The sequence below is a fragment of the Callionymus lyra genome, chromosome 8 (genome assembly GCF_982586985.1).
Source record: "Callionymus lyra chromosome 8, fCalLyr1.hap1.1, whole genome shotgun sequence".
NCBI lineage: Eukaryota > Metazoa > Chordata > Actinopteri > Syngnathiformes > Callionymidae > Callionymus > Callionymus lyra.
The window spans coordinates 24,895,737-24,922,606 of record NC_141825.1 but is presented as its reverse complement, the minus strand read 5'-3'; the positions used below and the strand labels follow the sequence as shown (position 1 = coordinate 24,922,606).

At 41.5% G+C, this 26,870-nt stretch overlaps 2 protein-coding genes across 2 annotated transcripts in view; both read left to right on the top strand.

The window, feature by feature from the left end:
• Positions 1 to 402: 402 nt before the first annotated feature.
• On the top strand, positions 403 to 7,564 carry olfml1 (olfactomedin-like 1). The gene is made up of 8 exons (XM_087797349.1): positions 403 to 556; positions 2,999 to 3,102; positions 3,202 to 3,392; positions 4,346 to 4,449; positions 4,511 to 4,702; positions 5,294 to 5,474; positions 5,543 to 5,702; positions 7,213 to 7,564. Exons 1-8 carry the CDS (start codon positions 431 to 433, stop codon positions 7,367 to 7,369), a joined length of 1,215 nt encoding a protein of 404 aa, XP_087653475.1. The 5' UTR covers positions 403 to 430; the 3' UTR covers positions 7,370 to 7,564.
• Positions 7,565 to 8,068: 504 nt separating this feature from the next.
• The window catches only part of LOC148074359 (uncharacterized), a 33,734-nt gene continuing 14,932 nt past the window's right edge, over positions 8,069 to 26,870 (top strand). Inside the window, exons 1-10 of the mRNA XM_087797579.1 lie at positions 8,069 to 8,214; positions 8,660 to 8,747; positions 9,015 to 9,122; positions 9,452 to 9,641; positions 9,716 to 9,841; positions 11,233 to 11,356; positions 12,045 to 12,114; positions 13,088 to 13,202; positions 13,265 to 13,382; positions 19,985 to 20,097. Of these exons, the coding sequence (XP_087653705.1) occupies positions 8,090 to 8,214; positions 8,660 to 8,747; positions 9,015 to 9,122; positions 9,452 to 9,641; positions 9,716 to 9,841; positions 11,233 to 11,356; positions 12,045 to 12,114; positions 13,088 to 13,202; positions 13,265 to 13,382; positions 19,985 to 20,097 (1,177 nt within the window). The 5' untranslated portion in view covers positions 8,069 to 8,089. The remainder of the gene's footprint in view (positions 8,215 to 8,659; positions 8,748 to 9,014; positions 9,123 to 9,451; positions 9,642 to 9,715; positions 9,842 to 11,232; positions 11,357 to 12,044; positions 12,115 to 13,087; positions 13,203 to 13,264; positions 13,383 to 19,984; positions 20,098 to 26,870) is intronic.

Here is a 26,870-nt window from a genome sequence, read left to right as displayed (position 1 = left end):
TCCTCGTGGACGACCTGTGGTATTACGTCACTAACTGTTGACCTAGTTTACTCTCGTGAACTTTTCACCTCCTGAACAAAGTGAACGATCAGAGAAAGAGTGAAAGAAAAAGAACGACTGCCTGATGAGGAGGAAACAAAAATAAAACCTTCACTTATCAATGTTTTTCCACTTCAGTCACTCAGAAACAAAAGTCCCACTTCAGACTCGGAGGTGCTGATCCTCATCTTCATCGAAACAGATTCTGCTGACGTGGTCCAGCTGCTTCAGATCCTGAAGTGGACCTTCTGCAGCCAGAACTTCTCTCATTCCACGCACGAGTCCGGGAAGGAAGGGTGGGCCCGCGGAGGGAGGGAGGGACGGAACCGATGATCCGTCGGGTCAGAACATTTCTGGAGCGGTTGCTGTGAGGAAAAGTTCTGGAGCCAACATGGATCTGTGGTTCTTGTGCACGCTCGTGTTCTGTCTGACCGGCGGTCCGGTGGTCCGGGGTCAGAGCTCCAGTCACGACTCGTTCATCATCCAGTACCTGGAGAGGAGACTGGCCCAGATGGAGGTGAGACCCGGTGACCCGGGTGTGCGACCAGAGTTCTTTTGTGAGAACAAGTTTGACACGTGCGTGTGTTTTTCATCAGCCGTGTTCTTGAGGCAGGATCGAGTGTGTGTGTGTCGTTCACTCACTCATCTGGCTGCAGCATGTTCACTCAGCATCCCATAATAATCACAGCCGACTTCTGAGACCACGTCTGTCAAACTTAGGCCCCGGGGCCGAATCTGCTAACACTCTCTGAGTGTTTTTTGTTTGTGAGTGAAGAGACATGTGCGCACACACACACACACACACACACACACACACACACACACACACACACACACACACACACACACACACACACACACACACACACACACACACACACACACACACACACCCCACACACACACACACACACACACACACACACACACACACACACACATACACACACATACAAATTCACTCACACAAATGCACTCACAGACACACAAATTAACACATATACACAAATGCACAGAAAGACACCTAAATACACACACACACAGAAACACAAATGCGAATACTGACACATAAGTTAACACACAGACGCACACGTACACATGAACACAGACACACAAATGCAAACAAAGACACACAAACGCAGAACAGACACATACATTCACACACAGACACACAAATCCACACACAGACACACAAATGTACACACAGACACACAAATGCACACACAGCCACACAAATGCACACACAGACACACAAATCCACACTCAGACACACAAATGCACACACAGACACACAAATGCACACACAGACACACAAATCCACACACAGACACACAAATGCACACACAGACACACAAATGTACACACAGACACACAAATGCACACACAGACACACAAATGCACACACAGACAAACAAATCCACACACAGACACACAAATCCATACACAGACACACAAATGCACAGAAAGACACCAATTCACACACAGAGGAACACAAATGCGAACACTGACACATAAGTTAAGACACAGACGCACACGGACACATGAACACAGACACACAAATGCAAACAAAGACACACAAACGCAGAACAGAAACACAAATGTACACACAGACACACAGTAACACAGACACAAATGCACACACAGACATATAAATGCACACAAATCCACACACATACATACAAATGCATACAGACACACAAATCCACACACAGACACACAAATGCATACACAGACAGACAAATCCACACACAGACACACACAGACACACAAATGCATACACAGACACACAAATGTATAAACAGACACACAAATGCATACACAGACACACAAATCCACACACAGACACACAAATGCATAAACAGACACACAAATGCATACACAAACACACAAATCCACACACAGACACACAAATGCATAAACAGACACACAAATGCATACACAGACACAAAAATCCACACACAGACACACAAATGCACACACAGACACACAAGTCCACACACAGACACACACAGACACACAAATGCATACACAGACACACAAAACCACACACAGACACACAAATGCACACACAGACACACAAATGCATAAATAGACACACAAAACCACACAGACACACAAATGCACACACAGACACACAAATGCATACACACACACATACACACAAATGCACACACAGACACACAAATGCATACACACACAAATCCACACACAGACACACAAATGCATACACACACAAATCCACACACAGACACACAAATGCATACGCAGACACACAAATCCACAGACACACAAATGCACACAGACACACAAATGCACACAGACACACAAATCCACACACAGACACACAAATGCATACGCAGGCACACAAATCCACAGACACACAAATCCACACACAGACGTACAAATCCACAGACACACAAATCCACACACAGACACACAAATGCATACGCAGACACACAAATCCACAGACACACAAATGCACACAGACACACAAATCCACACACAGACACACAAATGCATACGCAGACACACAAATACACACACAGACGTACAAATCCACAGACACACAAATCCACACACAGACACACAAATGCATACGCAGACACACAAATCCACAGACACACAAATACACACGCAGACACACAAATGTTCTCTTTTTCAACCTTGAACAGTAAAAGTTGATTTTCTCATTTGTTGTCATGACGACGTGTTACTGTAGAAGATGAACTGATTTCCTGAACCTGCAGCTTCTGTTGTCTCGACCTGCGTCTTTACAGACTTGTATGGACAGTTCAGCGTTTCCACGACAACTTCTGTCCATCAACTTCATGAAATCTCTTTTATCGACTCGTCCTTGACCTTCTCCTCGAGCCTCGTGCACCAGTGTTGACGCAGGTCTAGAGTCAGTGGAGAGTCAAAATGGCGGCTGCATCTGGATCTGACGGGGATGTCTCTTCAGGAGCGTCTGAGCCGCTGCGAGCAGAACTCGGTCACCGCCACCCAGAAGACCTACGACCTCTCCTCGGAGGTCCGAGCCTACGTGTCCACGGTCAAAGTCCTCAGGTGCGTCCTTCAGACCTCAGACCAGGACGCCCACTGAGCCGGTGTGTGTGTGTGTGTGTGTGTGTGTGTGTGTGTGTCTGTGTGTGTGTGTGCGTACAGGTCAGAGGTCAGGAGCCAGGTGGACGGCGTGTCGGCCCGGGTGGACCGGGTGGAACGGGAGCTGGAGTACCTGGAGAACAAGATGCCGGTGCAGACGGACATCGAGATGGAGGAGGCTCTGCTGGAGCAGCAGATCCAGGCGGCCGAGCTGGACCAGATCAAGACCAAGGCCAAGATCCAGCTGCAGAGCGGTGAGGAGCTGGTGTGGCGATGGATGATGACATCATAGTCAGGAGACTGTAGTCCTGACCAGAAGCTGCTAGTTCTTTTTTCTCTAGGGATGGATGAATGAAGGGGTGATGATGGATGAATGAAGGGGTGATGATGGATGAATGAAGGGGTGATGATGGATGGATGGATGAAGGGGTGATGATGGATGGATGAAGGGGTGATGATGGATGAATGAAGGGGTGATGATGGATGGATGGATGAAGGGGTGATGATGGATGGATGAAGGGGTGATGATAGATGAATGAAGGGGTGATGATGGATGAGGGGGTGATGATGGATGGATGGATGAAGGGGTGATGATGGATGGATGAAGGGGTGATGATAGATGAATGAAGGGGTGATGATGGATGGATGGATGGATGGATGAAGGGGTGATGATAGATGGATGGATGAAGGGGTGATGATGGATGGATGAAGGGGTGATGATAGATGAATGAAGGGGTGATGATGGATGGATGGATGAAGGGGTGATGATGGATGAAGGGGTGATGATAGATGGATGGATGAAGGGGTGATGATGGATGGATGAAGGGGTGATGATAGATGAATGAAGGGGTGATGATGGATGGATGGATGAAGGGGTGATGATGGATGGATGAAGGGGTGATGATAGATGAATGAAGGGGTGATGATGGATGGATGGATGATGATGGATGGATGGATGAAAGGGTGATGATGGATGAAGGGTTGATGATGGATGGATGGATGAAGGGGTGATGATGGATGAACGGGTGATGATGGATGAATAAATGGGTGATGAAAGGGGGAAGAAGCAGTAAAGTGCGAATCAAAGTTTGAAGCAGGTTTGAGATGAAGGAAAGAAAATATAGCTGTTGTCATGACGACAGAAGGAGAACAGTAGTGTCAGGGTAAAGGTCATGTCAGAGGTCACAGAGGTCACTGATGTCTGCAGACTGCACCATGGCTCTGAGTCAGATCAAGTCCCTGAAGATCGTCAAGAAGATGGGAGAGACGTCTGGATGCTGGTTCAAGGACCCGACGGAAGGATCCGAGAAGGTCAGTCCCTGTCATCACCCGTGTGGCCACCAGAGGGCGTGCTAAGGAACCCTGTGTCCAGATCTACCTGCTGAGCGGGGTCCAGAACCACACGGTGCTGGAGTTCACCTCCCTTCAGACCTTCACGGAGAGGACCTCCACCCCCCCGCCCAGAGTCCTCCAGCTGCCCGCTGGCTGGCAAGGGACGGGTCACGTGGTCTACAACGGCTTCCTGTACTACCACAAGGCCGACACCCCCAACCAGATCCTCAAGGTCAGACACACAAATGCAGACATAGAAACACAAATCCACTCACAGACACACAAATGATTACACAGACACACAAATGCACACACAGACACAGAAATCCACTCACAGACACACAAATCCACACACAGACACACAAATGAATACACAGACACACAAATGCACACACAGACACACAAATCCACACACAGACACACAAATCCACACACAAATCCACACACAGACACACAAATGCACACCCAAATCCACACACAGACACACAAATCCACACACAGACACACAAATGAATACACAGACACACAAATCCACACACAGACACACAAATGCACACACAGACACACAAATGCACACACAAATTCACACACAGACACACAAATGCACACACAGACACACAAATCCACACACAGACACACAAATCCACACACAGACACACAAATGAATAGACAGACACACAAATCCACACACAGACACACAAATGCACACACAGACACACAAATGCACACACAGACACACAAATGCACAAACAGACACACAAATCCACACCCCGTCCTCGCGACCGCCATAGCAACAGGTCGTCATTCCGCTCTCGTCCTGCAGGTGGCGCTGAAGAGCGGCGCCGTGGTGGACAGCACCCTCCTCCCCGGGGCGGGCCGCCTGCCGGTCTACGGCCTGAACCCCGACACCTACCTGGACCTGGCCGTGGACGAGCTGGGCCTGTGGGTGGTTCACGCCGACCCGGATTATGCCGGGAACCTGATCCTGACCAAACTGGACAAGCGTGCGTTGACCGTCGCCGGTGTGTGTGTGTGTGTCGTCTACACAACGTTGTGTTGTTTTGTGTGGCAGTGAGTCTGGCGGTGGAGCACACCTGGGACACGCCCTGTAAGAGCCGCGACGCCGAGGGCGCCTTCCTCATGTGCGGGACCCTCTACGTGGTCTACAACAGTCCCTTCGGGGGCCGGTCCACCATCCAGTGCGTCTACGACATCCACGACACCTTCCACAGGTGTGTTCGTCACACTGTCTCTGGGTTCAAAGGTCGTGAGAGCCCTTAGGTCTCCAGCAGGGGGCGCCACTGAACTTAAACCCCCCACTGAAAAAAACCTAAAACCCCTTTAAAATAAGTAAATCAGTCCCTTCGGACTATTGAATGGTTGAAAATAGTATATCAATTTCGGTGCTTTTTGAAATAATGTTTTAGCATTTAAGCATTTAATTAATTATTTTTATTTAACTGAATTAAATAATTTACTGCATATATTAAAAAGGTTCAATTAGTCTCATTTATCATTTAATTTGAAAAAGTAAATACTTTCAAGCGGAATTATTTTCTTTCCACACAGAGTTAAATAATCGGAAAATTCCAAAATAAATTTTCTAAATTTTACATTTTTTAAATACATAGCTTTTTTAATTTCGATATATAAAAACGTTGCCACTGTGCGCTGTGTTTGAAATGGAATTGAAATGACTTTTCAAACAAGAATCAATAAGAAAAATAAATTGTTTCTTGATGGTGTGAACATGCTACATATCTACTGGTTGTGGTGAGGGGGGGGGGGGGGTTACGGTACAAAAACAAAGTTAAAGTGATGTTATTTACAAACAAAAACAAAGTTAAAGTTGTGTTATTTACAAACAAAAACAAAGTTAAAGTTGTGTTATTTACAAACAAAAACAAAGTTAAAGTTATGTTATTTACAAACAAAAACAAAGTTAAAGTTATGTTATTTACAAACAAAAACAAAGTTAAAGTTGTGTTATTTACAAACAAAAACAAACTTAAAGTTATATTATTTACAAACGAAAACAAAGTTAAAGTGATGTTATTTACAAACAAAAACAAACTTAAAGTTATATTATTTACAAACAAAAACAAAGTTAAAGTGATGTTATTTACAAACAAAAACAAAGTTAAAGTTATGTTATTTACAAACAAAAACAAACTTAAAGTTATATTATTTACAAACGAAAACAAAGTTAAAGTGATGTTATTTACAAACAAAAACAAACTTAAAGTTATATTATTTACAAACGAAAACAAAGTTAAAGTGATGTTATTTTCAAAGCCGTCATATCATATTTCATTACAATGATTCATTACCTCATCAGTTTCATCCTTCATTCATCAATGAAGTCTGGAAACACAACATTCATCAACTGCTGCAAACATGGCGACTTTTGCCACTTTTCTCACGAGTGCTCATGGGAAATGTAGTCTCCCGCCGGGCTAAACACTACCACTTTAGTCCACTGGTGTGGCTCGACATAGAACTCGCATAGAGCTGCTTTAAAATATGAAACTCTATGTTAAAAATAAATAAATAATAATAATAATTAAAGAAAAATAACAAATTAAACCTTGAATATTGCGTAAATATTGAATTCAGTTATTGAAAATAAAATAAAATAAAATAAAATAAAATAAAATAAAATAAAATAAAATAAAATAAAATAAAATAAAATAAAATAAAATAAAATAAAATAAAATAATAATAACGTTCATCTCTCCGCAGTGACGAGAGTCCCGTCATGTTCTTCCCAAAGCGCTACACGAGCCACAGCAGCATCCACTACCACCCCGGGGACCAGCAGCTCTTCGCCTGGGACGACGGTTACCAGACCATCTACACGGTGGAGCGACACCAGAGCGTTCCTCGGCCAGAGTTCTGAACTGCTTGGTGACGTCACGATGCTGGACTTATTGTGTTTGTTATGACTTTTGTTGTTGTGTCGAGAATAAAGAGCCACGAGGTTCAACGGACGAAACCGAACCTTGTTTTAATAACTTGTCAATCATATCTTGTAGTGTTTTCAGAAAAATAGAATCACAATATCTCATAAATACTCAATAAAAGATAAACATGTAAACAAGTTCGTAGAGACTATTTTTCTCCACATCAAATGTTCGTCCTGCTAACTACATAAGCTTTTTTTTTAGAGCCTTTAATCTCTATTGGAGTCGTTTAACTACGGAAAATATTAAAAAAAAAAAAAAGCAGTTTGAATTAAATATATTAAAAATGGATAAAATATGGCAGTCTTCACATCCGCCGCAGATCCAGCATCTTTTAAAGCTGATATTTGAAATTTGTTTCGACAATACGACAAATATATATCCATGTTGTCCCTACAGTGATAAAATAATAAAATAAAATAATAAAATAATAAAAATAACTTATTTCTGGCTCACGGCAGCGAAGTATCTTCAGTGGGCGTGTCAAGATTGTCGCGTCACACAAGATCCACTCTCTGATTGGTTAAAAATCAGAGTCTACCCTTATTCGACCAATCGGGTGCGCTCTGTCATTCTTGGCGAGCAGTTTTGAAAGCCCGTTAGTTCGTTGTTGTCGCCGGTCGCTGGTCCTCAAAGTCTCTTCTGGACGCGACATCATGAGGAGGATCAGCAGGAGCTCGACGCTCAGACGTCGCAGTGCAAACCTGCGTTTCGACGAATACGGTTTCGCTGTCACTAAAAGAAAAGAACAGAAACGTCACCACAGATGTCACGACTACAGGTGCATGCTAACAACAGAGCTAGCTTAGCTTCCACTGTCTCTGTGACAGAGCGACACGTTTGTATGACATAATAGACAAAATACTTTATTTAGCTGTAATTTAAGACGTTAATATACTATAAAAGTTGAATATATATGTATTATAACTGTCAGTTGTTGTACAGCTAACACGCAAACACAGAAGTGATCAACTTTTATTTTTATTTAGGAACTACAAGTGTTTAAATGGGGGAAAACACGTTTATAGAAATTGAAAAACACTCTTCAGTCTTTAAAATAAAGCTGACAACAACAACTGAACTATGAAACATCCCTTGAGCATGTTGTTTTTTCTGGTGATGTTGTTGCAAGTACAAGCTTGTTCATGTTATGTTCATGTTTATTCATGTTATGTTCATGTTTATTCATGTTATGTTCATGTTTATTCATTTGCTTTCTGTGTCAGTTCCCCACAGATGAGCTCGGCGAGGGTCAAAGAACTCTGCGAACTCCTCAGCTACTGGAATGGATCCAGCTTCATCTGCAAGACTCAGGTGACTCCGACGTGAACGACTCACCCTCGTCTCACCCTCGTCTCACCCTCGTCTCACCCTCGTCTCACCCGCCGTCTCACCCGCCGTCTCACCCGCCTCTCACCCTCCTCTCACCCTCCTCTCACCCTCGTCTCACCCGCCGTCTCACCCTCCTCTCACCCTCCTCTCACCCTCCTCTCACCCTCGTCTCACCCGCCGTCTCACCCTCGTCTCACCCGCCGTCTCACCCGCCGTCTCACCCGCCGTCTCACCCTCGTCTCCTTCCAGGTCGAGCGCTTCATCAGGATGGGCGTCCCGGCGAGCCTCCGCGGGCGAGTGTGGAAGTGTCTCCTCGACGTCGACGCTGTGAGGGCGACGAGCCACTTCAGCTATCAGGTGAGACGGAGGTGAAAGGTCAGAGGGAGGCGTCCAGGAGTCCGACTGACTCCACGTGGAGGAGCAGGGGTTCTACTCCGAGTCTCTCCTGCATGACTGAGCTCCTCATCTAATCCAGAAAAAAACAAAGACAGGTGCTACTTTGTGTTTGGAACAGTCATGGCCTAAAGTGACTGCATTTATAGGTCAGAGTAGAACTGATCTGTGAAGAACAATCAAAAATGTTTCTGAAAATGACAGCTAACAATTTTATTTTGTATTATTTTATTGTCTCTAAATACAACTTGCTTAAGTTCTGCTTTTTTTCTCTTTGTTCATTCTTCTCACAGAAGTGCCTGCTGGAGGTCCGGGAACCCCTGGTGGACCTGGGTATCAGCGAGTACAGTATTCTGTCCGCCATCGCCACACTGAGCGACACTCAGAACCACCCGGGCCTGAACGAGCCGCCGGCCAGCTGCGACGGGCCCGGGCGCTCCGAGGACGACGTCTCTCTGTTCCGCCAGGTGGCCCTGGACCTACGTGAGTTCCCCCCCCTTGCGTCAGACTGGCACCGGCGTCCTGCTGAGAGATCAACCGTGGTTTCGCTCTCACAGAGCGAGCGTTTCCCACACACCAGTCTCTGATGGGCGACAGTCCCGAAGCCATCGAGGGTCAGGCCAAGCTCTTCAGAGTCCTCATCGCCTACGCCAAGTACAACCCGCAGGTCGGGTACTGTCAAGGTGAGCGGTCTCAGGCGTTTCCTATATATTGATGACGGTTACCAGAAATGATTCAGACGAAACACGCTGACGAAAGTTATGTCACGTGAGTAAACGAGTCACAATAGCCAAAAAAAACAAGGTTTACAAAAAATTAAACATTGCTAAAATCATCTATGGTGAATAAAATAAGACGGAGGATTACAGAATAATTAAATGTTGTCAAATTTAGGAACTAAGATTTCTTTAAAATTGATTTTCCGTTTAAAAAAAATAGATAAATATTTTGTATATGGTTGACTTCTTTGAACTTTTCTAAAAAAAAAAAAAAAATTCAAATTGGATTAATTTATTTTACACATTCATCTTTATATTCTGATTACAATAATAAAATATATATAATAATATATATTACTTTATTCCTACCCTTTTTGATTCAATATAAAAACATTTGTATAATAATGGCAACGTAAAATAATTTTTTTCACACATCAATTTTTATAAAACATATTAAAAGAAAGTTCAATATTCTTTGTAACCCTTTATATTTCAATTTAAAAAGGATGGCCGTAATAATAATAATATATTATACATTATTAATTACATATATAATTATTTTGGAAGTGTTTAACGATTCATTAAAAACAATTGTAACCTTTTAATGTAGAAACGTGAATTAAATAAATAATTTAAAATAATTCAATCAATCAATATTCTCATGACGCTGATATTCTTCCTCACAGGACGTTAATTTAATAGGTAGGTAGGTAGAACTTTATTGAAATTGTTTTTTCCAATAGCCATAGCAAATACAGCAATTTTTCATAAAAAAGAATCAAAATAAAATAAGAACAAGAACAAAGAGAAATAAAGAGAAAGAACAAGATGATACAATTTAAGTCTAAAGATAAAGAAAAACATAATAATAATAAAAAAAATAGTGGAAAACACTACAGATCAACTAAATAAACAAATCGATAACAGAAAATATTTTGTGCTTGTTTTGCCTGGAGTGATAACACAGTTTTCTTGAGTCTACAAGTTAATAAAACAACACAATAACGTTTTTGTTTTGTAAAAAGTTGTCAAACACCAACGGCGTGAATATGTGTAATACCGTAATAAAACACATGGTGGCAGCAGAGGACAAGTACAGGTAGACTGTTGGCGAGAAATACGCGATAGTTTTACGAGTGATTTGAGATGTGGTTCTTAAGCAATGATGAAGAACTTTAAGATTGAATTGGATCAGCGTTTGAGTTGGTTTATTTTGAAAATTCTCCCAACGCACTTTACTTGTATCACTCATTTCCTGTCTTAACCATCAACCCTTTTTTGCCACCGTGACCATTTCTTGTGTGAGTCGAGCGTCTCTCTTGGAACTTCTAACTTCCTGGTACTGCTGCCCTCAGGGATGTCCTACATCGCTGCCGTGCTGCTGATGCAGCTCGGGGAGGAGGAGGCGTTCTGGGCCCTGGCGGCTCTGTTGGACCGGCCCAGATGCCTGTCGCAGCTGTTTGACCTGGAGTTCAGCAAGTAAGAGACACTCGCCAGCACAGAGTCGGTGTCACTGTAGGAACAACATGGATATATTTTTATATTGTCAAACCGTTTTCAAATATCAGCTTTAAAAGATGCTGGAGCTTCAGGCGATGTGAAGACTGCTGCCATCTAGCGGCCGGTTAAAGTTAAATCGCAACACAAAAATGAACAAAAGCAGTGAATATTTTAAAGTAATTATAAAGGGAAAAAAATTGAATAATGTTGTATTAAACACACATATAATTGAAATATAAACCAAGAAAGAACTTTGATAAAGATAAAAATATTATTTAAAAGATGGTGGAGCTGCGGAGGATGTGAAGACTTCTGCCATCTAGCGGCCGAAAGTTAAATCGCAACACAAAAATGAACAAAAGCGGTGAATATTTTAAAGTTAATTGTACAGGAAAAAAATTGAATAATTTTTATATTAAACACACTTAATTGAAATATAAACCAAGAAAGAACTTTAATAAAATAAAAATATTATTGAAAAGACCAAAATAAAAAAACAACATTTAAATATACAATATAAAATATATATTAAATAGTAACAATGTTGGATATAAAATATTGCAATATTTAAGTGTATGTATGTTTTCTTGCACCTCTAGTGAACATGCACTATGTTTTTTAATGTAACCTTGACCTTTTGAAAGATACAAACATATTTCTCTCTCAGGGTCCAGCACCAAGTGAGAGTGTTCGAGCAGATCCTGAAGCACAGGAAGCCCAGACTCTTCCATCACCTGGTGAGTATCATGTTCTGTTAGAAGAATAAAAAGCTCCAGAAAGTGTTTCTGCTCGAGCGATGAGCTCCTCGAAGCCACTGGAGTGGATCCGTCATCACCTGAAGTCACTCTGACCAAGTGTAGAAGACGATAGATCTCAGGTCTGCTCTAGTCCTTTTGTCAAAGATCTCCAGAATGTCCTGATCCATGAGGGTCGGGAGCTTCAGTCTGCAGCATCAGGAGAACTCGCTGACGCCTTCACAAGCTGATCCAGACTCGCACCCTTGTCCTGTTGTCCACCCAAAGTCACTGCAGGTGTTATTAAATTACAGGGGTCCGTAGAAAACTGATCGTTCAGAAGGTTCTGAGCCAGCAGTAAAAGATCCGAGCAGAATATGGAAGTGTACCAGCGCCATCAGAACAACACTCCATGGTTTCATTGTTTTTAACCTTTTGTGGTATCTCAGGGTCAAGCTGACCCAGAGGCCTGAAAAAAACAACAGTTTCTGTTATCCCTTGTGTTGTCTATGGGTCAAGGTGAGATAACACAAGGGTGGTGTTATGCATTTTTTTTATTTCTTTGTATAATTAAATTCACCAATTACTTTATCAATAGGTTGAAATGTTTTTTGTATATTTTAAAAATTAAAGCAGTTTATTTTTAATAGTTTACACAATGATTATTGAGCTACTTTATCTATTGGTATTGTCTTATATTAAATAAAAATATATATATTTTGGCATTAGAATATGAAAACCTGTGTAAATGAAAAAACAAATAAAACATTTATTTTGAAAATAATGAAACTTTTGAATTCAATTTTTAAAAAATTAATTAACTAGAAATTAGTTCCAAAAGTTATGTTTTTTTTAAATGTTTTTTTGTTTTATACGTTAACAATATTTCAATAAATATTATCAAAGTTGCAACATTTGTAAACTCAATGATTCAATATTCTGATTGCACTGATCTATAGCTGCTTCCTCTCTGCAGGAGTCGGTCGGAGTCTTCCCGGTCCACTTCGTGGTGCCCTGGTTCCTGGGCCTCTTCACCTCGCTGCCCTGCTGGGACTCCGTCCTGGCCATCTGGGATCTGATCATCCTGCGCGGTGACAAAACCACAGAAAGGCGGATTCTTCCGTGAGTCAATCTCTAAAGTCTGCTGGTCCAGGTCTGTCTGCGGTCTTCCACGTCGCTCTGACCATCACGGACCTGCTGGAGTCCCGACTGATGGACCAGAAGGACGAAGGATCGGTTCTGCCTCTGCTGCTGCGAGTGCCTGTTGATGTGTGAGTGAAAACTCTTCCAGTGAGTTCCTCAAACTCACATGACACCACATTATTGAGACCAACATTATTGCTGTTTATGTTTGGAAAACAAGGGAAAAATACATTTTGCATTTCTTGAAAGTAGCCATTAGCTCAACAATGTTATCTAGCTCAAGAATCTACTCTGGTAAAGTACTGATGTACTTAAGATGGAAAACAAAAGTAGAAATATTTAACAAAATGGTGAGTTCAACACAGCTTAGGGTGCGAGAAAATACTAAATAAATAAACTTTAATATTGCGTTATTTTTCCCAATACTATATTGATATTCACCAGCACTGTGGTGATGTTTTTCTAATTAAAAAACAATAAAAAACATTTATTTGACTTTTAAATTATATATAAATGTAAATTTTTGTGTTGCAATTAAACTTCCGGCTGCTAAATATCAGCAGTCATTACTTGCTCCTGCAAGATCTCGGAGATGACTGAGGACAAGAGGATACAGTGACTCCAGCAGCTTTAAAAGTTGATGTTTGGACATATTTTGGTTTGAAAACAAATGAAAGTAGTTACGACATCGTCAAGAGTCATGTTGTCTGTAAATACTAAAAGAAACAGAGTCAAGTACTCGACAATACTACAAATATATTGTTGTTACTACACTATCACAACACCAGAGTCAAGTACTCGACAATACTATAAATATATCCTTGTTACTACAGTTAAACAACGCCAGAGTAAAGTACTCGACAATAATTCACATGTATCCTTGTTACTACACTATCACAACACCAGAGTCAAGTACTGCACAATACTACACATATATCCTTGTTACTACAATATACAATATATTCTATTGTTGTTCCGGTATCATTATATTCTTGCTCTAAATGGGTCACAAGAATGGTTTTTAATTTCAAACATGATTGTATGTTCTGATACTGATTTTTTTTTTAAATTCTATTGAGTGTGGGTCTGATGTTAGTGGAGAGTCAAAATGGTGGATCTTGATCTAACGTGGAAGTTTGTAAAGTGCAAGAACAAACTGGTCCACTTCAGCTCGTCAAGTAGTCATTTCTCTTCTCACAAGCGTCAGTGGGGTCTCGACATGTTCTGACCATTGAGATGCAAATGCTGCTTGTTTACGTTCCGCTCGCCACGTTTGGATCCGACGTCTCTTCTGCTCACTGAGCTTCTTGAATGTCGCCTCACGCTGATCCGAGCCGGACTCCTTCCGTCCTCCTCTCGCCACGAACGATCCCATGTTTTGTTTGACGCCCAGCTTGTCGTCATGGCGATCCGGCGGGGTCGTCGGGTTTTTTCTTCGTCAACAGACTTATCACTGATCGAGGTCACGATGATCACGGTGTTCAGCGATTGGATCGTGACCGGATCGCTTGGATGTCACTCGTGTTGTTGTTTGTTATTTTGGAGCTGCTTCTGTTGTGTTTACATATATCTGGCAGGCAAAAGCCCGGTTTGTTTTGTGGTCGCACCACAGAACTAAATGGGCTTTGTCCCCATCATGTGAAAGCATACACTCCTCTTTATTTATATTGTCATTTATTTATTTGTATTGGCATTCAAATCATAATATATTTATAAAATAGTTTGTTTTTGTTTAATTTATTTACAATTGACATGCATTTATTCACAATGTTTGATTATTTTTGTGTTGCGAATTAACTTCCTGCCACTAGATGGCAGCAGTCATATTTCCTGCGCAGCTAAAAAATCATTTGAGTTGCCTGAGGACGACAGGATACAGTGGACACGAGCACCCTTTAAAGCTGATGTTTGGACATGTTTTGGTTTGAAAACAAATGAAAGCAGTTACGACTTTGTCAAGAGTCATGTGGTCTGTAAATACTACAACACCAGAGTCAAGTACTGGACAATACTACACATATATACTTGTTACTACACTATCATTACACCAGAGTCAAGTACTGGACAATACTACACATATATACTTGTTACTACACTATCATTACACCAGAGTCAAGTACTGGACAATACTACACATATATACTTGTTACTACACTATCATTACACCAGAGTCAAGTACTGGACAATACTACACATATATACTTGTTACTACACTATCATTACACCAGAGTCAAGTACTGGACAATACTACACATATATACTTGTTACTACACTATCACAACACCAGAGTCAAGTACTGGACAATACTACACATATATACTTGTTACTACACTATCATTACACCAGAGTCAAGTACTGGACAATACTACACATATATACTTGTTACTACACTATCATTACACCAGAGTCAAGTACTGGACAATACTACACATATATACTTGTTTCTACACTATCATTACACCAGAGTCAAGTACTGGACAATACTACACATACATAATTGTTACTACACCATCACAACACCAGAGTCAAGTACTGGACAATACTACACATATATACTTGTTACTACACTATCATTACATGAGTGTCAAGTACTGGACAATCATACACATATATACTTGTTACTACACTATCATTACACCAGAGTCAAGTACTGGACAATACTACACATATATACTTGTTACTACACTATCACAACACCAGAGTCAAGTACTGGACAATACTACACATATATACTTGTTACTACACTATCATTACACCAGAGTCAAGTACTGGACAATACTACACATATATACTTGTTACTACACTATCATTACACCAGAGTCAAGTACTGGACAATACTACACATATATACTTGTTTCTACACTATCATTACACCAGAGTCAAGTACTGGACAATACTACACATACATAATTGTTACTACACCATCACAACACCAGAGTCAAGTACTGGACAATACTACACATATATACTTGTTACTACACTATCATTACATGAGTGTCAAGTACTGGACAATCATACACATATATACTTGTTACTACACTATCATTACACCAGAGTCAAGTACTGGACAATACTACACATATATACTTGTTTCTACACTATCATTACACCAGAGTCAAGTACTGGACAATACTACACATACATAATTGTTACTACACCATCACAACACCAGAGTCAAGTACTGGACAATACTACACATATATACTTTTTACTACACCATCACAACACCGGAGTCAAGTACTGGACAATACTACACATATATACTTGTTACTACACCATCACAACACCAGAGTCAAGTACTGGACAATACTACACATATATACTTGTTACTACACCATCACAACACCAGAGTCAAGTACTGGACAATACTACACATATATACTTGTTACTACACTATCACAACACCAGAGTCAAGTACTGGACAATACTACACATATACAGTATACTTGTTACTACACTATCATTACACCAGAGTCAAGTACTGAACACTACACATATATACTTGTTACTTCACTATCACAACACCAGAGTCAAGAACTGGACAATACTACACATATATACTTGTTACTACACCATCACAACACCAGAGTCAAGTACTGGACAATACTACACATATATACTTGTTACTACACTATCACAACACCAGAGTCAAGTACTCGACAATACTACACATATATACTTGTTACTACAGTATCACGACTGAAAATTGATAAAGTATCGTGCAAATAATATTGCAATGTTGAAGTGCATCGATATTTTCTTACACTCCTAAAGTCTGGTGATTTTTGATCGACGCTGAGATCTGATGACCTTATTAACGTGTCAGTTAATCGTTTCTTTAGAAGTTTGAAATAGAACGTCCTCGTTTGATAACGTACAATGATGGAGACACTCGAGCTGAGGCTGGCACACAGAACCCTGTCACCGGTCCAGTCCTGTTCTGTTCGGTTCCTAGTGTAAAAAGACCCGGTCACAAGAGACCGACGGACTACGACGGGGTTCACTTGTAACCGAGTCGACGTCACGATGCCAACAGACAACAAGGACTCCAATGTGGCGAGCGGCAGCGCCGAAGCAAACCAACCCTCACGAGAAACGTGGGAGCAGAGGCGTAGATTTAGTTTTGTTCATCTTTTAACTGACCTGGGTTTTGTCTATAGCTGTAGACGAAAATAAGTAAAGCGACCGGAGGGAAGTCAGGTTATTGGGGCAACAAAAGCGTATAGAAGTGGAACTGACTGTCACAAGAAGAAGAATAGAAATGGTTATCAAACTGGGTTTGTGATTCTTGGAATGGGTCGTGTTTGTTCGATGGTCAAGTTCTATTCATCCATCTATCAGTGTTTTCTTGAAGACTCTCCATAGACTTGGCTTGAACCCCTCTCTCTGCAACTTCGTGACCAACTGTCAGGTTCCACAAAACCTCCTCTTCCTCCATCACCCTCAGCACCAGCTCTGCCCAGGGCTGTGTCCTGAGCCCCCTCCTGTTCACCCTACTCACACATGACTGCTTTGGCAGCCATTTCAGTCGTAATATCGTGAAGTTTGATGAATCTTAATCCAGACGGTGGGTGCAGAGATAAGGCTGCATCAACGAGAATAAAGCAAAAGGGGATGATCTGGACTTACGGGGAAAAGCCGACGTCCTCTTCCTGTGGAGGCGGATCTGTTCCCCCTGCCATAAATACCTGTTGACCTCAGCGACGACCTCACCTCCATCACTGCTATACCTGGTCTTCCTCAGTAGATGTAAAGTGACGAGAAACCAACACTCGAACCCAGACTTGAAGCTGTCATCAAAGCGCTGATGCGGCTCATTTATCATCGCGGTCCGTCCGTCAACATGTTCCCGGGAGCTAATGACAGACCCTCAGACCTCACGCACGAGTCTCTGGCCTCCTGCTTCTGCCTCCGTCTTTGTTCAGCTCATTTGCAAATCGTCAATTCCCGTAAACCCACCCGGTTGACCCCCAACACACACACACACACACACACCCCTCATCCCATGTTTAAATGTTCTCCCCCCCACCTCCTTTTCATCCATTCATCCTTGACATGTTGTCACCCCCATTCACTCCCCCTTCCTCCCACGTCTACACATCTCTCCGGGTGAGACTTGTTGTTGTTCAGCTTGTCCGACTTCCTGATGAGCCTGAAGAACAGAACCCCAGTTATGTTGTGACCACCCGAGCCACTGTGGGGGTTTTTCTGAGCACACTTGGGTTGAGATGGGTTCACACGTACTCGATAACGTTCAGCTGTACATGAAGGTTCTTGTTGATCCAGAGCTGTGTCTCAAATCGAATACTTGCGTACTAAAACTTTGTATTTTAAGTGCATAAGTGTGTCTCTTAGTATGTGAAATGTAGTGCTCCATGCACACTAAAATGTCACTAAAACGCCCACAAAACTGAGTATGGAACAAAGGACACTTTCTACCCAAATGGCTACATCTTAGTGACATTGACATTGTAAATGGAAGTTACTTCAAATATATATATATATGCATATAAACAATTTCCCAAAGGAGACCTCCAGAGCGATCAATAAAGTGTTATCTATCTATTCTTACAGGTGTATTATTTTCAGCAGCAGTACGAGGATGACACTTCTTCGCTGCTGATACCGGCGTAAATATTTCGCCAATATTTCTCATATTTCTTGATCTAAACCAAACGTGCTGCCAGCAGGTGGCGATAGTGTTCCTACAGCTGCTTGAAATCATCGTTAAATAGTAGTAGAAGAAGAAGCTGTCGCGTCATTTCCTGTTAGTGTGTAGCAGCAGAGTTTGATTTGAGACATACTATCTGTGGAGAATTAGTTACTAGTTAGTACGTACACTATCCTGATGCATACTAACTTCTAGTATACTAAGAGAAGGATGTAATTTGAGACGCGGCACTGGTCTTGGTTATCCACGTTGTTCTAAAGCGAGTCAACTGGACTGTGTAGAGTTCTAGGAAGACGTTGAAGTGTCTTCAACAACTTCTCGACTCTTGATATAATTGAAGTCATCCTGACCCACAGCCTTTGACTCCTTTTTACCTTCTGCGTCGTTTCTCTTCCATCTCTACCCTTCACTCATTCAGTTCATCGTGCAGTTTATCTCCAAATCTCTCTTCCGTGTAATGTCACTTCCATCTGTCACTCTGTCGTGTCGTTGAAATGGTACTTAAGTGGAGTTTTTAAGTTGATTGTTGGACACTTGTCACGTGACCTTTTCTCTGTGATGACATCACATCCTGCCTTTAAATAATCTTATGGATATCTGCTTATTAATTGTATATATTTGTAACTGTATGATGTTGGTTTGTGTGATTATTTTCTTTTGAATGATATGCATTTAGTATCATTTTTTTTGTACAATTATAAGTCTATATAGATACTCATGAATGTTGTATATTGTGTATTTATATGGATATCTGTGAAGAAATATTTGTTGCTTTTCTACAAAATGCATATGGTTAAAAGGGCTAGAACATAAAAAAAAATAAAAATTCTGCCCTTTATTTCAAACTTTTTTTATTGATTTATTTTGATTTTGTTCAAATAATGACTAATCTGATGAATGTTCTAAATAAAGTGGTAAATTCAGCTGCAAAAGTGTCAACAAACTTCAAATGGGATTGTGAAATGATTGAGACTATGAAACATTTACCTTAACTCAAATATAAAAAGTTAGTGCTTTAGCTCTGTTGTGTTAATATCTCTTTTTTCATCCTCACTGCAGGTCCCAGTATGAGGTTCTGGTTCCAGCGCTGTGGAGCACTGAGGTCCAGGACTGGGAGCTTCGCTGTATGAACAAACTGGTTCTGGACGACAGCCAGCATGGACTGGAAACGGGTGAGCTTTCATACAGGTTATTTTTTTATATATATATATATTAAATATAGTCATCATTTGATATCAGGATATGAGAGCCTTTGATCGGCTGCTTGAACGTAAGCTCCTGCAATAATTGCCAAAAACAGTCCTTTTAACGACTACTTGTCCGGATATTATGCTCATATCACTAAAGATATGTCTCAAGCATCTCGGATCTATGATCGTGATGCTCTTTTCAACATCAGAAAGTCGATGGAGGATTATAACCGCGACCGTTACCAACGTCCGGTGAATATGTTTCCGGCTCCGCTTCTCATCGTCTCGGACTCTGTGGAATATCGTTTGATCTCTCGGGTACCGGGCGATTTCCACAAGCGAGCGAGTCGGTCTGGAGTTCAGGTCAGGATGAGACGTGTAGTCGCGATCGCTCGGAACAACTCTGACGTCATCGGACGTCATCGATGTTTGATCAACATTCCTCTCGCGGCAGAGCATGACAACACATCAGCGCTGCCGTCTGTCCAGACCTCAACAAAAGGTGGTAAGATTTTTTCTTTTCCTCTCTTTAATTCGGCTTTTACTACCGAGTTGAACGTCAGTGACAGCTGGTACCCACGTGACCGCTGTTCGCTTCAAAAGATCCCGCTCTGCGCGCCTGTCAGTGACGCGGCGTCGTCAGTGACGTCATCGGTGCTGAATGTGGGACTTAATGTTCGCTCCATTACAAATAAATCCTTTATTCTTAATGATCTTTTCACAAGAGTTAATTTGGATTTATTATGTCTTTCTGAGACTTGGCAGAGAGAGGAAGAGTTTATTCATCTGAACGAACTCTGTCCAGTAGGGAGCGCTGTCCTGGGGAAGCCTCGCCTCTCTGGTCGTGGAGGAGGTCTTGCTACTGTTTTTAGGGAGAGTTGTTCTTGCAAAGTGATTCAGACACAGGAATTCACTTCTTTTGAATCTCAGATGATCTTGGTTGGTTCTACAAGACCTTTCTATTGTGTGTCAATCTACCGCCCGCCTGGTCCTGCGGCGGTGTTCTTGAAAGACTTTAGTGACTTCTTATCTTCCATTATTCAAATGGCATCTGTCCTTATTCTTGGAGACTTTAATCTTCATGTTGATGACGTCACATCTTGTTCTGCTAAAGAACTTTTACCTTTAATTTTGAGCAACATGTTTCTGAACCCACTCATCAAAAAGGCCACATTTTAGGCTTAGTTTTTACTCTTGGCCTGGACATTTCTAATGTATCTGTATATGATGTCCATCTGAGTGATCCTTCTTTTGTCTTGTTTAACCTGGACTTCATCCCTAAACCTAAACCTTTGAAAGTTAGGTCTCAGAGGCGTGTCATCTCAGCCAATACTGCAGACAGTTTTTCTGCTATGTTTGACCGTCTTTCCTTTGATGACTGCCCAGACGTGGACAGTTTGATTCACTGTTTCACTGATCATTGTGTTGAAATACTGGATCAAGTGGCACCTGTTAAATCGAACTTGAAAATTCAGAAAAAACGGTGCCCTTGGACAAATGAAGATCTCCTGAGTTTGAAGAGACTTTGTCGAAAGACTGAGTGTCTCTGGAAGTCCACTAAACTTGAGGTGCATAGACTTTACCTCAGGGATCTGATGACTTCTTACAATGAGATGGTAGAAACTGCTAGATCTGATTACATCAGAAAACTGGTAGCAGCAAATAGGAAAAACCCCAAAGTTTTGTTTGACACGATTAATTCTCTTGTGTCTCCTGCTCCTCAAATCACGCCTGTCTTCTGTGATGCTGACAGCAATGCATTGTTGAGATTTTTCATTGACAAAATTAAATTGATCAAAGAGAAAATCTCTCCCCCTTTGTTTGGAACCCCTACTGTCTCTGAGCCCCTCTCCTCCTCTTGGTCCTCCTTCACTGCTGTATCTTTGGGTGATATTTCAGCACTAGTGAACAAGATGAAACCCTCCTCTTGCTCAGATGACGTCCTTCCTTGTAGGCTTTTTATCAAAGTATTTGATGTAATTGGCCCCTGGGTTACCAATATGGTGAACCTCTCCCTTTCCACAGGGTTTTTTCCCAATGCATTTAAACATGCCATTGTGGAGCCTCTGCTCAAAAAACCAGGATTAGACCCAACTGACCTCAGTAATTTCAGGCCTATTTCTAAGCTCCCTTTCTTGTCCAAGATCTTGGAGAAGGTGGTGTCTGAGCAGCTGTCTTTGTTCCTGGATCAGAGCGACATCCATGAGAAGTTTCAGTCTGGCTTCCGTAAACATCACTCTACGGAGACAGCTTTATTGAAAGTGTCCAGTGACATCATGGTGTCGGCTGACTCTGGTAAATTCACTGTTCTGGTGCTCTTGGATCTGTCCTCAGCCTTTGACACAGTTGATCACCAGATCCTGCTGAGAAGACTGAGGGATGAAGTGGGACTGTCTGGGTCTGTGTTAGAATGGTTCTCATCTTACCTTTCTGGGCGCAGTTTTAGTGTATCTGCCAATCAAATGAGGTCTGAATCAGCAGATCTGTTGTGTGGAGTCCCTCAAGGTTCTGTTCTGGGTCCTTTATTGTTTTTGCTGTACTTGATTCCCCTCGGTAAAATCATTCAGAGATTTCCAGATGTTTCTTATCACATTTTTGCTGATGACATCCAGCTCTACTGCTCTTTTGATCCAACTGAGCTCCAAAGGCTGAACAGCTTAGTCAATTGTTGCTAGAAATCAAACAATGGCTGAGTGAAAACACTTTACAGCTAAATGTGGACAAAACTGAAACTCTGGTGATTGCTCCTGATGATAAGTTTCCAGGGTTGAGTCAGTACTTGGGTGACTTAGGTCAGTCTGTCAAACTGAGCCTGAGAAACCTGGGTGTTGTATTTGATAAAGACATGTCTCTTGTTCAACACTGCAGAAAACTGACCAGAAACTGTTTCCTTCAACTGAGAAAAATCTCTAAACTTAGGAAAATGTTGTCGGAACATGATCTGGAACTTGTAATCCATGCGTTTGTTTCTTCTCGTCTGGACTATTGTAACAGTTTGTTTTCATGTCTTAACAAGAAGGATCTGTCTCGTCTGCAGTTGATTCAGAACTCTGCAGCGAGAATTCTGACCCGCTCAAGTAGAAGAACTCGTATCTCTCCGGTCCTTAAAACTCTTCACTGGCTTCCAGTTTCTTTCAGGATCAACTTTAAAATTCTGGTTCTTACTTTCAGATCTATTCATGGTCAGGCTCCTACTTACATCACTGATCTGATCCAGCCTTACACCCCAGCTCGGGCTCTGAGGTCTGTGGATCAGAATCTGCTTATGGTTCCACGCACACGGCTCAGGACCAGAGGAGAGAAATCTTTTCAGGCTGTTGCTCCTAAGCTTTGGAACGATCTTCTCTCTCTTTGCGCTTGATGGAGTCTACTGACTCCTTTAAAACAACAAATAGAAACATCTTAAGACGTTTCTATTTGTTCAGGCTTTTCCTTGAATTTCTTGAACTCCTGTGTTGTTCTCAGTATTATCTTGATCTTTAAAGTATGTACTTTTTATTGTATTGAGTATTGTTTTGATTGTTTAAGCGCTTTGTGACCCTGGTCTCGAAAAGCGCTATATAAAAAAATATTACTTACTTACTAACATTCGACCATTCAATCATTCACAGTAACGTACCGATATTCAACAGCCCAAAAATATGTTTGGTTATCTTTGTATGTGATTAAACTTCCCGCTTCTAGATGGCAGCAGTCATTCGATCCTACACTACTAAAGAGACAATTTAATCCGAGGAATGACTGAGGACAAGAGGATACAGTGACTCCAGCAACTTTTAAAGCTGATGTTTGGACAGATTTCGGTTTGAAAACAAATGAAAGCAGTTACGACTTCGTCAAGAGTCAAGTACTGGACAATACTACACATATATACTTGTTACTACACAATCACAACATCGGAGTCAAGTACTGGACAATACTACACATACATACTTGTTACTACACTATCACAACACCAGAGTCAAGTACTCGACAATACTACACATATATACTTGTTACTACACTATCACAACACCAGAGTCAAGTACTCGACAATACTACACATATATACTTGTTACTACACTATCACAACACCAGAGTCAAGTACTGGACAATACTACACATATATACTTGTTACTACACAATCACAACACCGGAGTCAAGTACTCAACAATACTACACATATATACTTGTTACTACAGTATCACAATGAATGGTATAATGGCCCCTATATCAGATTCATACATATGTACACACTCATATTCTGCTGCTCAAAAGTGATGCTCTTATCAAAGCGAGTCTCTCGATTGAAAGGTTCTCATGTATCGTCTCAATGCGAACACACACGAGCAGGAATGTTGTCTGTGAGTGACGTGCACACGAGCAGGTCTGCTGCGACTCACAGGAGTGACTCACAGGTCCGTGGCCGAGGGGCTTCTCTCTGTTCCTGGTTGAGTTTGGGAGGAAGAGATGATGATGGGGGGAGGAGGGGAGGGAAAGGAAAGACGTTCCCAAAACAAAAAATCAGTGCTGCCGTGAGTGTTCGCTCCTGTGTGTGCGAGTCTGAGTCAGGGTGAGTCATCCCTGTTTGTCGGCCCGGGAGGCCCTGAAGGCAGCAGGAGCAGCAATCTTATTCATCCGCTGTCACTTTAAAGAAAAGTCCAACATTCCTGGATCCCTGTGCTCTCCTCACTCGCCTTCACCTCACTTCCAGGTCTGTCTTCAGCTACTCTTGCTGGTCCAGTTTCCTGACGCGTCCTCCGCTTCCTCGTCACCTAGAGATGACATCATCAGTGTTTATATGCGTTTCATGATGTCATCGCGATCAGCTGATCCAAATGATGATAAGACAAGCCCGCTGTTTACTTTCTTACTCTCATCCCACACTTTTATTTTTGTGCAACGAGCCATTCCTCCATGATGATGGTACCACTTTACTTCTTCATGAATTTAATGCAGCTATCTGACGAACACACAATCAGCAGTTTTGATCGACAACTGGCTGATTTAACTCAATCTTTATGTTCAATGGAAGCACCTTCTGACAAAAAACAGTCCTTTGGTTCATTCTCTAACTTCCAATGAGGGATCTTCAAATGAGCCTGTATCAAACGTGGTTTTCTGTGGACACATAGTGTAAATAAAGCTGCAAATGTATTCATATTGAAAGAATGAAATGCCAAAGTCAAAGGTGATCAGACAAAATTGTTCTAATTGAAAAGAGTATCGTGACTGATCGAACTGATGACATGAGAGTCTCATCACTCCCAGAGAACGGAAAACTATTAGAGAGACCAGAAACTATTAGAGAGACCAGAAACTATTAGAGAGACCAGAAACTATTAGAGAGACCAGAAACTATTAGAGAGACCAGAAACTATTAGAGAGACCAGAAACTATTAGTAGAGATAAGATGGAAAAACCAAATGGCACCACAGTGGCCATGGCTACATGCAAGAAATGTAGATTTGGACTTCATCAGAAGTTCTAGAGACGGATTGAGAACAATTGAGTGTATCCTCAAGAATCTGATGATGTATATCACGACACAGGGACACCAATACATAGTATAGTGATACTGTAGTAACAAGTATATATTTGTAGTATTGTCAAGTACTTGACTCTGGTGTTGTGATAGTGTAGTTACAAGTATATATATGTAGTATTGTCCAGTACTTGACTCTGGTGTTGTGATAGTGTAGTAACAAGTATATATGTGTAGTATTGTCCAGTACTTGACTCTGGTGTTGTGATAGTGTAGTTACAAGTATATATATGTAGTATTGTCCAGTACTTGACTCTGGTGTTGTGATAGTGTAGTAACAAGTATATATGTGTAGTATTGTCCAGTACTTGACTCTGGTGTTGTGATAGTGTAGTAACAAGTATATATGTGTAGTATTGTCCAGTACTTGACTCTGGTGTTGTGATAGTGTAGTAACAAGTATATGTGTGTAGTATTGTCCAGTACTTGACTCTGGTGTTGTGATAGTGTAGTAACAAGTATATGTGTGTAGTATTGTCCAGTACTTGACTCTGGTGTTGTGATAGTGTAGTAACAAGTATATATGTGTAGTATTGTCCAGTACTTGACTCTGGTGTTGTGATAGTGTAGTAACAAGGATATATGGTGTAGTATTGTCCAGTACTTGACTCTGGTGTTGTAGTATTTACAGACCACATGACTCTCGAAGAAGTCGTAACTGCTTTCATTTGTCTTCAAACCACAATATTTCCTTTAAAAGCTGCTGGAGTCACTGTATCCCCTCGTCCTGTGTCATTGCTGAGTGCTCAAGGAATTTCATTGGTGTTTTTTTTTTAGCTGCGGGGGAGGTCATTTAATGTTTTTTACATCCTTTATTGAAATATACTGTACATCATAAAATAACTAAAACAATAAAATGTGATTTGAATGCCAAAAAAACATTTATATATATATATATTCTGTATGACCTGGTTGACAGCAAGGTTCCTCTTTCCATTACAGTCTTTAGAAGGGAAAGTTTTGCTGAGGCAAACGTCTGCAGCTCCTGCATCTTCCTCTCCAGTTCCCTCCGTCCTGCTCTGAAGCAGCATTATTGCCCCAGTGTGTGTGTGTGTGTGTGTGTGTGTGTGTGTGTGTGTATGGGGGGCACCTGGCATCCCATCTGTCTGCTGATTGGCCCCAAAAAACTATGACTCAGTGTTCCTGCTCTTCAGTGTCCCGGGGCGACCCGAGCTGCCCAGTCCACTCAGGACGTCTTCTATAAAGGTCATCTCACCCTGGCCAAAACATT